Source organism: Sardina pilchardus, chromosome 10 (genome assembly GCF_963854185.1).
Source record: "Sardina pilchardus chromosome 10, fSarPil1.1, whole genome shotgun sequence".
NCBI classification, from domain to species: Eukaryota; Metazoa; Chordata; class Actinopteri; order Clupeiformes; family Clupeidae; genus Sardina; species Sardina pilchardus.
In genome coordinates this window covers 34,821,715-34,835,465 of record NC_085003.1, presented here as the reverse complement: position 1 = coordinate 34,835,465, position 13,751 = coordinate 34,821,715, and the positions used below count along the sequence as shown (strand labels likewise).

General features: G+C 44.4%; 1 protein-coding gene across 1 annotated transcript; it reads right to left on the bottom strand.

The window, feature by feature from the left end:
- Positions 1–632: 632 nt before the first annotated feature.
- Positions 633–10,825, bottom strand: LOC134093490 (ceroid-lipofuscinosis neuronal protein 6-like). The gene is made up of 8 exons (XM_062546540.1): positions 10,698–10,825; positions 5,947–6,058; positions 4,929–5,027; positions 4,222–4,410; positions 3,389–3,444; positions 3,172–3,294; positions 2,064–2,336; positions 633–657 (listed from the first exon to the last, which is right to left on the bottom strand). Exons 1-8 carry the CDS (start codon positions 10,823–10,825, stop codon positions 633–635), a joined length of 1,005 nt encoding a protein of 334 aa, XP_062402524.1.
- Positions 10,826–13,751: the final 2,926 nt, after the last annotated feature.

Below are 13,751 nucleotides of genomic sequence, written 5' to 3'. Positions count from 1 at the left end.
CCATGTAAACTTGAAGGAGAATATTTTAATTCTGAAATATTTAATTCTGAATAAACTAATGCGGAATTAAAAACATCATGTAAATGTGGCCACTGACTCCTGGGGTCACCACAGGCAATGTCCAAACATGAAGAACAATCCCCTAGCTTCACAAACTGACGCCTCCTATTTAGATAACTTTTGATCCAGTCTAGCACCACTCCCCTGATGCCATACCGTTCCAGTTTATGAATTAATATATCATGATTAATAGTGTCAAATGCTTTTTAAAATCAGTGTTGTTGATTTGAATGAAAACCATTGACTTTCAGCGAGTAGTTTTATTGGAGACTTTTTTATATATATTTTTGAACAGAAAATATATATAACAGAGGTAATACTTTGGCTTCATTTCATCTGGAAAAGAGCCTGTTTGAAATGATTAATTACAAATACAGGTCAGTGTTTTTGAAATTCCAGTAATGACCTTTTTCACCAGTGCCATGTCAATGTCATTGAAATCAGTGGACAATTTGCTCTAACAGTTATTCACAAAATCCAATATATCCTCCACATCACACAAAAACATTGAATTTGGATTTTTCTCCAACAGTCCCTCCATTTTCTTACCAGTTGTCCCTGGATCTGGGATTTTATTCTGCAATGTCGGGCCCCACACTGAACAGCACGGAAGAGCTCAAGGTCACAGGAGGATCGTAATGAAACAGCATGGAAGAGCTCAGGGTCACAGGAGGATCGTAATGGAACAGCACGGAAGAGCTCAAGGTCACAGGAGGATCGTAATGGAACAGCACGGAAGAGCTCAAGGTCACAGGAGGATCGTAATGGAACAGCACGGAAGAGCTCAAGGTCACAGGAGGATCGGAAGAGTTCAGGGTCATAGCAGGATCGTAATGGAACAGCACGGAAGAGCTCAAGGTCACAGGAGGATCGATAATGCAGGTCCATGATGCAGCACAGAAGTGTGCAGAGGGTACAAGGGCCCCAAAATCATTCAAAGGGCACACACACACACACACACACTCTCACTCACTCTGACAATCTCAAAACATTTTCAGGGGGAGGAGCTGCCCTGTCGTTATGGGCTTTGGGTCATTGTGGGTCATTATGGGTCATTGTGGGCATGTACTGTGGTCATGAAATTGACACTGAAGACTGCAGAGGCTCCTGACTGACAGTCCTCCAGCCTCCAGCACCCCTTTCTCTGATGCCCCTGTGGTGTGTGTGTGTGTGTATGCTGGTGTGTGTTCAGGAAGTGGAGTGTGTTTAGTAAGTGTGTGTTTAGGAAGTGGAGTGTGTGTTTAGGACGTGGAGTGTGTAGGCTGGTGTGAGTTAAGGACGTGGAGTGTGTGTTTAGGAAGTGTGTGTTTAGGAAGTGGAGTGTGTGTTTAGGACGTGGAGTGTGTGTTTAGGACGTGGAGTGTGTAGGCTGGTGTGTGTTTAGGAAGTGGAGTGTGTGTTTAGTAAGTGTGTGTTTAGGACGTGGAGTGTGTGTTTAGTAAGTGTGTGTTCAGGACGTGGAGTGTGTGTTTAGTAAGTGTGTGTTTAGGACGTGGAGTGTGTGTTTAGTAAGTGTGTGTTCAGGACGTGGAGTGTGTGTTCAGGACGTGGAGTGTGTGTTTAGTAAGTGTGTGTTCAGGACGTGGAGTGTGTGTTCAGGACGTGGAGTGTGTGTTTAGTAAGTGTGTGTTTAGGACGTGGAGTGTGTAGGCTGGTGTGTGTTTAGGAAGTGGAGTGTGCGTTCAGGAAGTGGAGTGTGTAGACTGGTGTGTGTTTAGGATGTGGAGTGTGTGTTCAGGAAGTGTGTGTTTAGGACGTGGAGTGTGTGTTTAGGATGTGGAGTGTGTGTTTAGTAAGTGTGTGTTTAGGACGTGGAGTGTGTTTAGGACGTGGAGTGTGTGTTGAGGAAGTGGAGTGTGTAGAAGGCCCCTGGTCTGGGCACATACATGACCCCAGGGTATCTCTTGCGCAGGACAGGGTCGTAGTAAGTGTGTGTTCAGGACGTGGAGTGTGTGTTTAGGACGTGGAGTGTGTGTTGAGGAAGTGGAGTGTGTGTTTAGGACGTGGAGTGTGTGTTGAGGAAGTGGAGTGTGTAAAAGGCCCCTGGTCTGGGCACGTACATGACCCCAGGGTATCTCTTGCGCAGGACAGGGTCGCGCCAGAGCACGGCGGCCCACAGCACCACCAGGCCCATAGCCGAGGAGAAGCTGGACAGCAGGAACAGCCCGTTGCTGTTGAGGCCCAGGCCCCTGGGCCTCTGCTGGACCACCATGGACGCCATGGCGAACAGAGTGAAGGTGAAGAGAATAAAGATCTGCCCCTCCGTTATCACGTACCTGGGGACAGCAGGAGAACAGCCTGAGTGTTATTCTCAGGTACAACAGCAGGAGAACAGCCTGAGTGTTATTCTCAAGTCCCTTGACTGCCATGTGAACAGTTTGGACAGCAGCCCAGTAATGAAAACAAAATTCATTAAACAGAATTTTTAATCGAAATATTCAGAATTTACATTGAACTAAATTATGAACGCATCACTTTTGTTTTTGCTCACATTTATCATGAGCTGAACTCAAAGATCTAAGACTTTCTCTATACACCAAAGGCCTATTTCTCTCAAATATTGTTCACAAACCTGTCTAAATCTCTGTTACTACCACTGTCCAAGTCTGAAAAAGAAGCTCATTTTACAAGATAAAATCCACTGAAAGACTTGCGAGTCTGGGAAAAGGTAAGCTTGTACCCAGGAAGCAAAACCCCCATTTCGTGTAATTTTCCAATTTGAAGGAGATTTAGAGATGCACCTTGTAACAATTAGATAGATAGATAGATAGATAGATAGATACTTTATTGATCCTCAAGGGGAAATTCAAGAGTTATCTGTGCGTGTTATCTGCTAACACGCACAGATACCACTTCATTTGTTACATAAACACAGTTTCCCATAAAGTACAGTAGCGTAACCACTACTCTTAATAATCTAATATATTTAACAAATGTTTCTAGGTCAACATATCCTGTCTCTGGGTCAATTTGTAAATATAATGAGTGATGCTATTCTGCAGTTCAAACTACATATCCTGTCTCTGGATGTCTCCTCTATATAATATATAATATAATATATGATAATGGACGAAGCTGTTCTGCAGTTCAAACTACAGCAAATGGACTGACCAGTAAAGGAGGGCACTAGGACCCAATAGGAGCCAGGCTGAGAATGGCATGCTTCTGTCCTCCTTGCTGTGTGTGAAGCAGCCGGTGAAGTAGAGGAAGAGGATGAGGAGGAAGGGGACTCCCCTGAGGAAGAGGACGAGCGGTTACTGAAACCGAGCAAGTTTGAATTCTAAATAGATCACAAAGTATGCACTGCAGAACCTTGGGTATCACGTACCACATGACATGACCAAGACCCTCGTCATAGTAAGACACAAGTTCAAAAGAGGAAATCTGAAACACACAAAACACACAAAACACTTCCAGGTCACTTCAGTCCAGTCCAGGGCAGAGGGTTGGGGGTGGGCTTGGTTCTGTGGTACCAGTGTTTTGGGCGTGATGACAGACACAAGGTTCTGCTGTACCAAGGTTGTGGGCGTGATGACAGACACAAGGTTCTGCAGTACCAAGGTTGTGGGCGTGATGACAGACACAAGGTTCTGCGGTACCAGGGTTTTGGGCGTGATGACAGACACAAGGTTCTGCGGTACCAGGGTTTTGGGCGTGATGACAGACACAAGGTTCTGCGGTACCAGGGTTGTGGCCGTGATGACAGACACAAGGTTCTGCGGTGCCAAGGTTGTGGCCGTGATGACAGACACAAGGTTCTGCGGTGCCAAGGTTGTGGCCGTGATGACAGACACAAGGTTCTGCGGTACCAGGGTTTTGGGCGCGATGACAGACACAAGGTTCTGCGGTACCAGGGTTTTGGGCGCGATGACAGACACAAGGTTCTGCGGTACCAGGGTTGTGGGCGCGATGGGTTTTGGGCGTGATGACAGACACAAGGTTCTGCGGTACCAGGGTTGTGGGCGTGATGACAGACACAAGGTTCTGCGGTACCAGGGTTGTGGGCGTGATGACAGACACAAGGTTCTGCTGTACCAGGGTTGTGGGCGTGATGACAGACACAAGGTTCTGCGGTACCAGGGTTGTGGGCGTGATGACAGACACAAGGTTCTGCGGTACCAGGGTTTTGGGCGTGATGACAGACACAAGGTTCTGCGGTACCAGGGTTGTGGGCGTGACGTTCTGGATGACGGGGTTCTCCCGCAGGGGCAGGTGCAGCTGGTACCCGCTGAGGATGAGGCGCTGGGTGACGGAGTCACCCACCAGGTGCATGCTGGTTCCCATGGCAAAGATGATGATGCTCAACTGCATGGCAGAGTGGGGCAGTGTTTTGGGGCTCTGCTGGGTGATCTGAAGAAGGAAACGGCAGTCCGTCACACAGGAAGCAGCAGTACATACACAGGAAACGGCAGTACATACACATATTCCCACACTTATTCCCATACACACTCTCACACATACTCCACACTCCCACACATACTCCCACACATACTACATACTCCCACACATACTACATACTCCAACACATACTACATACTCCCACACATACTACATACTCCACACATACTCCCACACATACTACATACTCCACACATACTCCACACTCCCACACATACGTACTCCCACACATACTACATACTCCACACATACTCCCACAGATACTACATACTCTCACACATACTACATACTCCACACACACTCCCACACATACTACATACTCCCACACATACTACATACTCCACACATTCTCCACACATACTCCACACACACTCCCACACATACCACATACTCCCACACATACTACATTCTCCACACACACTCTCACACATACTACATTCTCCACACACACTCCCTGCTTAGGGCAGCACCTTTAGCAGCAGCAGAGCAGTGCAGAGGTTGGAGGCCAGGTGGATGTAGTCTGCAGGACTGGGCCTATTCAGCGGACACCACTCCACTGGACACATGATCTGACCAAACAAACACTCACTCAGACCAAACATCACATGATCTGACCAAATAAACACTCACTCAGACCAAACATCACATGATCTGACCAAATAAACACTCACTCAGACCAAACATCACATGATCTGACCAAATAAACACTCACTCAGACCAAACATCACATGATCTGACCAAATAAACACTCACTCAGACCAAGGGTGCGTTTGTAAATTCAATCTGACACTCTGAAAATAGAATAACGCTCTGAAATTCTAAAAACATGAGCATTCTCCCAGTGAATTCATGAATGATTATTAGTGGTTATGTTTACAATATGGATGCCATTACAGCACTTTTGAAACAGGGTTTATGTATTATTCAGAACCCAATTCCACTGATGCAAGAGCTTTTTGACAGTGATGTTGCAGAACACTATGCGAGCAACTATTTCAATCTGCTAAATAATCTTGTTAAGCAATGGTTAGCTTGTAATGTCAACTCGAAAATGGTCTCGCACTAGCACTAAATGCTAGCCTGTTAACGTTACAATCTAGCGTTTTTCTCGTTAGTAGCACTAAATGCTGGCCTGTTAACATAACAATCTAACGTTATTCTCGTTAGTAGCAGACTGATGTGACGTCACGCTCTGCTACTTCAGCTGGATTGCCCAGAGTACGCTACGCTCTGGACACTTCGAGAGTGTGACGCTCTGAATAAACAAATGATAATTCCATCCACACTCCGAATTTACGAACAGTTAAAAAGTTTCAGTGTGCTCGGAGTGGCACTTTACGAATGCACCCCAAACATCACATAATCTGACCAAATAAACACTCACTCAGACCAAACACCAGACTGGGACATGTGGTATGGGTGAAAAGTACCGGAGTGCAAGACAAGTAAGTAAACCAAACCTCAACATAAATAAGAGGGAATACTCACTATGACTAGTGCCCTTCCACAGTAAAGCAGCCAGTTCAGCACGGTGAAGAACAACCACAGGTCTGAATGGAACGGTGAATTCCTCAAGGAGACGTCTGGGAAGCCAAGTCTGCTGCACCCATCATCATACAGAACAGTTAGCCCAACATACAGAACAACATCATATAGAACAGTCAGCCCAACATACAGAACAACATCATACAGAACAGTCAGCCCATCATATAGAACAGTCAGCCCAACATCATATAGAACAGTCAGCCCAACATACAGAACAACATCATATAGAACAGTCAGCCCATCATACAGAACAGTCAGCCCATCATACAGAACAGTCAGCCCATCATACAGAACAACATCATATAGAACAGTCAGCCCATCATACAGAACAGTCAGCCCATCATACAGAACAGTCAGCCCATCATACAGAACAGTCAGCCCATCATATAGAACAGTCAGCCCATCATATAGAACAGTCAGCCCATCATCATACAGAACAGTCAGCCCATCATATAGAGCAGTCAGCCCATCATACAGAACAGTCAGCCCATCATATAGAACAGTCAGCCAATCATATAGAACAGTCAGCCCATCATATAGAACAGTCAGCCCAACATACAGAACAGTCAGCCCAACATACAGAACAGTTAGCCCAACATACAGAACAACATCATACAGAACAGTCAGCCCAACATCATACAGAACAGTCAGCCCATCATACAGAACAGTCAGTCCATCATCATACAGAACAGTCAGCTCAACATACAGAACAGTCAGCCCAACATACAGAACAGTCAGCCCATCATCATATAGAACAGTCAGCCCATCATCATACAGAACAGTCAGTCCATCATCATACAGAACAGTCAGCCCAACATCATACAGAACAGTCAGCCCATCATACAGAACAGTCAGCCCAACATACAGAACAGTCAGCCCAACATACAGAACAACATCATACAGAACAGTCAGCCCATCATCATACAGAACAGTCAGCCCAACATACAGAACAACATCATACAGAACAGTCAGCCCATCATCATACAGAACAGTCAGCTCATCATATAGAACAGTCAGCCCATCATATAGGGGTCATTCCACGCCAAATCAACCAGAGCCCACGCACTTGCGTCTCAAAAAAATCTGAAAAAAATACCATGTGTGCCTATGTTACCCAGGAGACACTCTGTAAAATGTTTTTGTGCTAAGATCAATACTTTTCAAGTAACAGCCAGTTTTACAGGGGGAGGGGGGTGTCAAATTTGTTCTGCCTCTTTTTTTTGTCAAAGTTCACAAGCTCATTGTTCAAGAACTAGAATCCGTAGGAGGCTCAAATTTTGCAGGCTGGTGCATAAATAGCAATAGTATGCAGTAAAATCATTACGAGTAGTCTGGATGATCCTGCATGGTCATAGCAGTCCCTCAAAGTTGATCAACATTTTATTGGAGTTTTTGGCTGTGTTCTGTTTAGGCCTTCAGAAGACACATTTTTACTCAACATAGACTCTTGGGGGTTTTTTCTTATTGAGATAAGTAGAAACACTCTCCGAAAAAGCAATGAAGAGAAAAGAAAATCCATCAGGGACTGAACAGCAGACCTCACAAGTTTGAAAAATAAATTTGGATCTCATATTCAGAGCACCCCAACACCTTGTGGGAATATGCAAAGATTTTTTAAATATTTTTTTCTATAATCTGCATTACCTCTTCTTTTTAAAAACACCAATTTGACTTGTCTTATGCAAATCTTTATTTTTCATTTCCCACCCTGAACAAGTGCAAAATGCACCATAGAGATCTATTGAGAGATTTGTTTTGTATAGAGTAACCACCAGGTGCCACTAAAATCACTGAATCACTGAAATTGGCGGGTGGGGACAAAACATATTGATCTCAATGGTGCATTTTGTCCATGTTTAGGGTGGAAAATGAAAAAGAAAGATTTGCATAAGACAAGTCAAATTGGTGTTTTTAAAAAGAAGAGGTACTGCAGATTAACGAAAAAAATATAAAAAAAATCTTTGTATATTCCCACAAGGTGTTAGGGTGCTCTGAATATGAGATCCAAAATTATTTTTCAAACTTGTGAGGTCTGCTGTTCAGTCCCTGATGGATTTTCTTTTCTCTTCATTGCTTTTTCGGAGAGTGTTTCTACTGATCTCAATAAGAGAAAAAAAATCAAGAGCCTATGTTGAGTAAAAATATGTCTTCTGTAAGCCTAAACAGAGCCCAGCCAAGAACTCCAATAATATTTTGATCAACTTTGAGGGACTGCTATGACCATGCAGGATCATCCAGACTACTCGTGGTGATTTTACTGCATACTATTCCTATTTATGCACCAGCCTGCAAAATTTGAGCCTCCTACAGATTCTAGTTCTTGAGCAATGAGCTTGTGAACTTTGACAAAAAAAAGAGGTAGAACAAATTTGACACCCCCCTCCCCCTGTAAAACTGGCTGTTACTTGAAAAGTATTGATCTTAGCACAAAAACATTTTACAGAGTGTCTCCTGGGTAACATAGGCACACATGGTATTTTTTTCAGATTTTTTTGAGACGCAAGTGCGTGGGCTCTGGTTGATTTGGCGTGGAATGACCCATAGAACAGTCAGCCCATCATATAGAACAGTCAGCCCATCATATAGAACAGTCAGCCCATCATCATACAGAACAGTCAGCCCATCATCATACAGAACAACATCATACAGAACAGTCAGCCCATCATCATACAGAACAACATCATACAGAACAGTCAGCCCATCATACAGAACAGTCAGCCCAACATACAGAACAGTCAGCTCATCATATAGAACAGTCAGCCCAACATCATACAGAACAGTCAGCCCAACATCATACAGAACAGTCAGCTCATCATATAGAACAGTCAGCCCAACATCATACAGAACAGTCAGCCCAACATCATACAGAACAGTCAGCCCAACATCATACAGAACAGTCAGCTCAACATACAGAACAGTCAGCCCAACATCATACAGAACAGTCAGCCCAACATACAGAACAGTCAGCTAAACATACAGAACAGTCAGCCCAACATACAGTCAGTTAGGATGTTCCTTCTCCTCCTTGACATCAACAAGGTTTAGGTTACATCTTGCCAAATGCTATGATACCACATCAACACTTTCAAATACAAATCTTATCAATCAGAGTTAACCACTACATGAAATAGCAAGCAAAAACAGCATCAACACACTTGCATTCCAAAACCGGAGGTATAACAATTTAAAACAAAAACATTGTGATTAGCTCTGAGGAGAGAGCGTGTGCTAGACTGCAGTACATCTGCACCAGCAGCAGGGGGCAGCACTGGCCCAGCCATGGCAAGGGGTCAGGACTGGTGAGAGCTGTGAGTGTGTGTGTGTGTGTGTGTGTGTGTGTGTGTGTGTGTGTGTGTGTGTGTGTGTGTGTGTGTGGCAAGGGGTCAGGACTGGTGAGAGCTGTGAGTGTGTGTGTGTGTGTGTGTCTGTGTGTGTGTGGCAAGGGGTCAGGACTGGTGAGAGCTGGAGTACGGGACACTCGCTCACCGCCCTCCGTCAAGCTGCAGCTTAAGCCCCATTTGTTCACAATTGCTTTGGTCATCTATCAGCACCATCCCGTGTGTATGTATGTGTATGTGTGTGTGTGTGTGTGTGTGTGTGTGTGTGTGTGTGTGTGTGTGTGCTTGTGTATCTGTGTGTGTGTGTGTGTGTGTGTGTGTGTGTGTGTGTGTGTGTGCTACTGAAACACTGTCCCCATGTGAATGTGTGTGTGTGTGTGTGTGTGTGTGTGTGTGTGTGTGCTGCTGAAACACTGTCCCATATGAATGTGTGTGTGTGTGTGAGAATGTGTGTGCTGCTGAAACACTGTCCCATATGAATGTGTGTGTGTGTGTGTGTGTGTGTGTGTGTGTTACTGAAACACTGTCCCATATGAATGTGTGTGTGTGTGTGTGTGTGTGTGTGTGTGTGTGTGTGTGTGTGTGTGTGTGTGTGTGTGTGTGCTGCTGAAACACTGTCCCATATGAATGTGTGTGTGTGTGTGTGTGTGTGTGTGTGTGTGTGTGTGTGTGTGTGTGTGTGTGTGTGTGTGTGTGTGTGTGCTGCTGAAACACTGTCCCATGTGAATGTGTGTGTGTGTGTGTGTGTGCTGCTGAAACACTGTCCCATGTGAATTGCTTGCTCTGGCCCTGCTGCATCACAGGGGTCACTTGTTATCCGCTGACAGGACAAGCTGTAAAGTTTTGGGGTGACAGTTGAAGTTTTGAGGTGACCGCTGCGCTGAATTGCCTGCTGATCCCTTTGCAATGAACGCTGAGCTTTGTCAACCCCTGCAGTGCAAAACAAATTATAATCCCCTCCGATCTGTTTCTGCTAAATCCGCACCAAACAGTTTCCTGGTACAGGGAGGAGAGGTTAGTATGGTTAGCATGTGAGCAAACAGCGACTAGCCTGCACACACCATTCCACAGGAGAAGAACTTGCACAACAGAAAACAATCCTCGGTGTTCATCTTCCCTCCCCACAACAAGCCTCTCACACATCACATCACATGCCTGAACACGTGTCTCTGTCTGGGCTACACATGCTGCTCTAAGCACATACAGGCCGTTTAGCCACAGAAATCCTTTCATGTTTCAACCCACTGGAGCGTTCCCTTATCATTTCATTCAGGCGGCACTTCCATGAACTAGATAAAAGGAAATAGATAACAGACAGACAATGTAAAAGTAATAAAGGAGTGAAGAGATGCCAACCTGACGGCTCCAGCGTGGGCTCGTGTGCGAGCTGTGCCGTGGCATCCTTTGCCCTGTGCCATGAGCACCTCCTGCGGGCACACATCCTGCGGGCGCACCTTCTCACAGCGCTGGCTGTTGGTTGGCATCTCGGGTCCTACTCAAGGATGTTTGTGAATTTTGCTGATTGCTGGAAAAATAACTTCATTAAACAAGAGCAGTTCTAAAAATCAGAAAAGTAAGCGTATCCCCCCACACGCAGAACTGAAGTGACATCTGTGTTTTGGATTTCCACTGCAGCACTTGCAGATTATTTTGAAATTGCTGTCAATTCCATAAGCACCAGAAGCATGTTCTTCCCGTTAACACATCATTTCCTGAGCGGGGGGCGGGAGATGGGAATTGTTGTGCGCTGTGATGAACGGTAAGCTGTAATCCTCCATGGGCCGACCCGCCCATTCGCAAAATCTAAAAATAATCATAATAATAATAGTAATAATAATAAAAAGTGCCAAACAAATAAAGCTCAAACTGGTATGAATAATATTCAAATACAGAATACAGATATCCCCTGTAAGTCCTATGTGTGCACTCATTCATTTAAAATTAAACAAAATATTTTTACATTTAAATACATAGTGAACTGAACTTGTTAAGCAGTTTTGAAATCCTCCATGAATGTGCCAATTGTGTTCCAAGCACATTGAGGATACAGACATCCATGACTTTGTGCTTGGATTGGATTCTTCCTCAACATTGAGAAACGGTCTCTGTGTGCACCAGCCTAACACCTCCCCTGTAAGTCCCGTGTGTCCACCAGACTAACACTTCGGCTGTGTCTCAAACATACTGTAAGTACACACGCTGGGCAGCGTGCATTTTCCGGAAGTTACGTCAGAATAGACTGTCCGAAAGTGAAGCGCTCTCACAAGATGGGTACTTCGTTTGGCGTGATTTCCAAGCGTGCATTGATGCGTCTTTTTGGCCTCAGATATCCCATAATCTATTGCGCAGCGCAGGTCAAGCTCCACACGTCATGCAAATCGTCAAGCAACACACCCCCCTCCCCGAGTCAGGTGACGCCAACTAGTTAGTGCTGTCCAAATGTAGGTAGGGACGCATACTGAGGAGCAAGCTAACAGAGACGCTACTGGAAATAGCGGTACCATGCAGCGTGCGGGGGCGGACCATTGGTCCGACATCCCATTAGTCCGACATCCCATTCGTCCTAAAATGAACCATTCAATAGAGATCCCATTAGTCCGACATCTCATTAGTCCGACATCCCATTAGTCCGACATCCCATTAGTCCGACATCCCATTCGTCCGAAAATGAACCATTCAATAGAGATCCCATTAGTCCGACATCTCATTAGTCCGAAAAAAAGAGAAACATTGGTCCGACGTCCCATTAGTCCAACCATATCAGTAGAGATGCATGGATGACTTGAAACAGAAAATTCGTGGAAAAGAGGAGACGTCTTTTTTGCAGCATCGTGTTTAACAACAGGTGGAAATAGCCTAACCTTTTACCTTCGGCTGTGTTAATTAAACGCACAAGGTTTTTTTTAATGACTAAATATGAATGGCAATAAACAGATAATTCTGAGAATGAAGTTCAACGTAGACTACACATCTGAGTGCGTCTCTTGATTATAACAATGAAACAATGTCGCTTTCTTCGGTTTAACAGTAGCCTAAAGGAGGACACACACCAAACAATAACCCATCGTGCACAGCGCCGCTTTATTCACACACAATTATGCACAAGACAGTCTAGGTTAAACAACGATTACTTCCGCATTTATGAGCAGTAGTGAAATCTAGGGTGGTCTTTTTTAGTGTCTAACCTATAACATAAAAAAAATCGATGTTCATCATATTGTATGGTATGCATGTCCATAGTAGCGATATATCTGCATGCGCAACATAGTTAAAAGCGCCTTCGAGTTTCAAAATGTTTGAAGAGGCAGAGCTGCTCCAGTAGATTCTCACACGTGAGATGACTTTGTTTTTCAAGATAATTGATTGGTCAGTAGTCAGCAGGATTAGACAGAGGGCGGTGATTTTTCACGATTTGAGCTATAAGTTGGCACATAACCTGCTCCCGACCAGGTTTGGTTGCGAGCATAAGATAACATGGTGATACAGCGACGCTAAAACAAATCCACTTTCGTACGACAGCATACCCTGGCTTTGAGTGCAACATACCTCGCTAAGCCACTAATCGAGCTTCGTAGGACACCCCACAGGCCAGCAGTATCTATCTATCTATCTATCTATATATCTACCTATCTATCTATTTATCTTACGGTATAGGCCAGGCCAGCAATATCTATCTATCTATACTGCCATATAGTACAGTATAGGCCAGCAATATCTATCTATCTATACTGCCATATAGTATAGGCCAGCAGTTTCTATCTATCTACTGTATCTATCTATCTATCTATTTATCTATCTATCTATCTTACCATATAGGCCAGGCCAGCAGTGTGTATCTATCTATCTGTCTATCTATCTATTTATCTATCTCTCTATCATTATTGCCATATAGGCCAGGCCAGCAGTATCTATGTATCTATCTATCTATCTATCGATCGCCGCTGGTTGGGCAGGCAGCTCACTGCTCTGGGTTGTGTGAATCACGTCACTGTGTGTTCACTGTGTGCTGTGTGTTCACTAATTCGGGTTAAATTGGGCTAAATGCAGAGAACTGAATTTCCCTCACGGGATCAAAAAAGTATATATTCTATTCTATAGGCCAGGCCAGCAGTATCTATCTATCTATCTATCTATCTATCTATCTGTCTATCTATCTATCTATCTATCATTATTGCCATATAGGCCAGGCCAGCAGTATCTATCTATCTATCTATCTATCATTATTGCCATATAGGCCAGGCCAGCAGTATCTATCTATCTATCTATCTATCATTATTGCCATATAGGCCAGGCCTGCAGTATCTATCTATCTATCTATCTATCTATCTATCTATCCATCTATCTATCATTATTGCCATATAGGCCAGGCCTGCAGTATCTATCTATCTATCTATCTATCATTATTGCCAT

Bases quoted from the DNA above. Each gene is read 5' to 3' on its own strand.
- LOC134093490 (XM_062546540.1), bottom strand. From the start codon at position 10,825: ATGCCAACCAACAGCCAGCGCTGTGAGAAGGTGCGCCCGCAGGATGTG. The intron at 3,445-4,221 runs GTACCGCAGAAC...TGTGTGTTTCAG, and splicing joins ACGTCACGCCCACAACCCTG to ATTTCCTCTTTTGAACTTGT. The intron at 3,295-3,388 runs GTACGTGATACC...CCTCTTCCTCAG, and splicing joins GGTCTTGGTCATGTCATGTG to GGGAGTCCCCTTCCTCCTCA.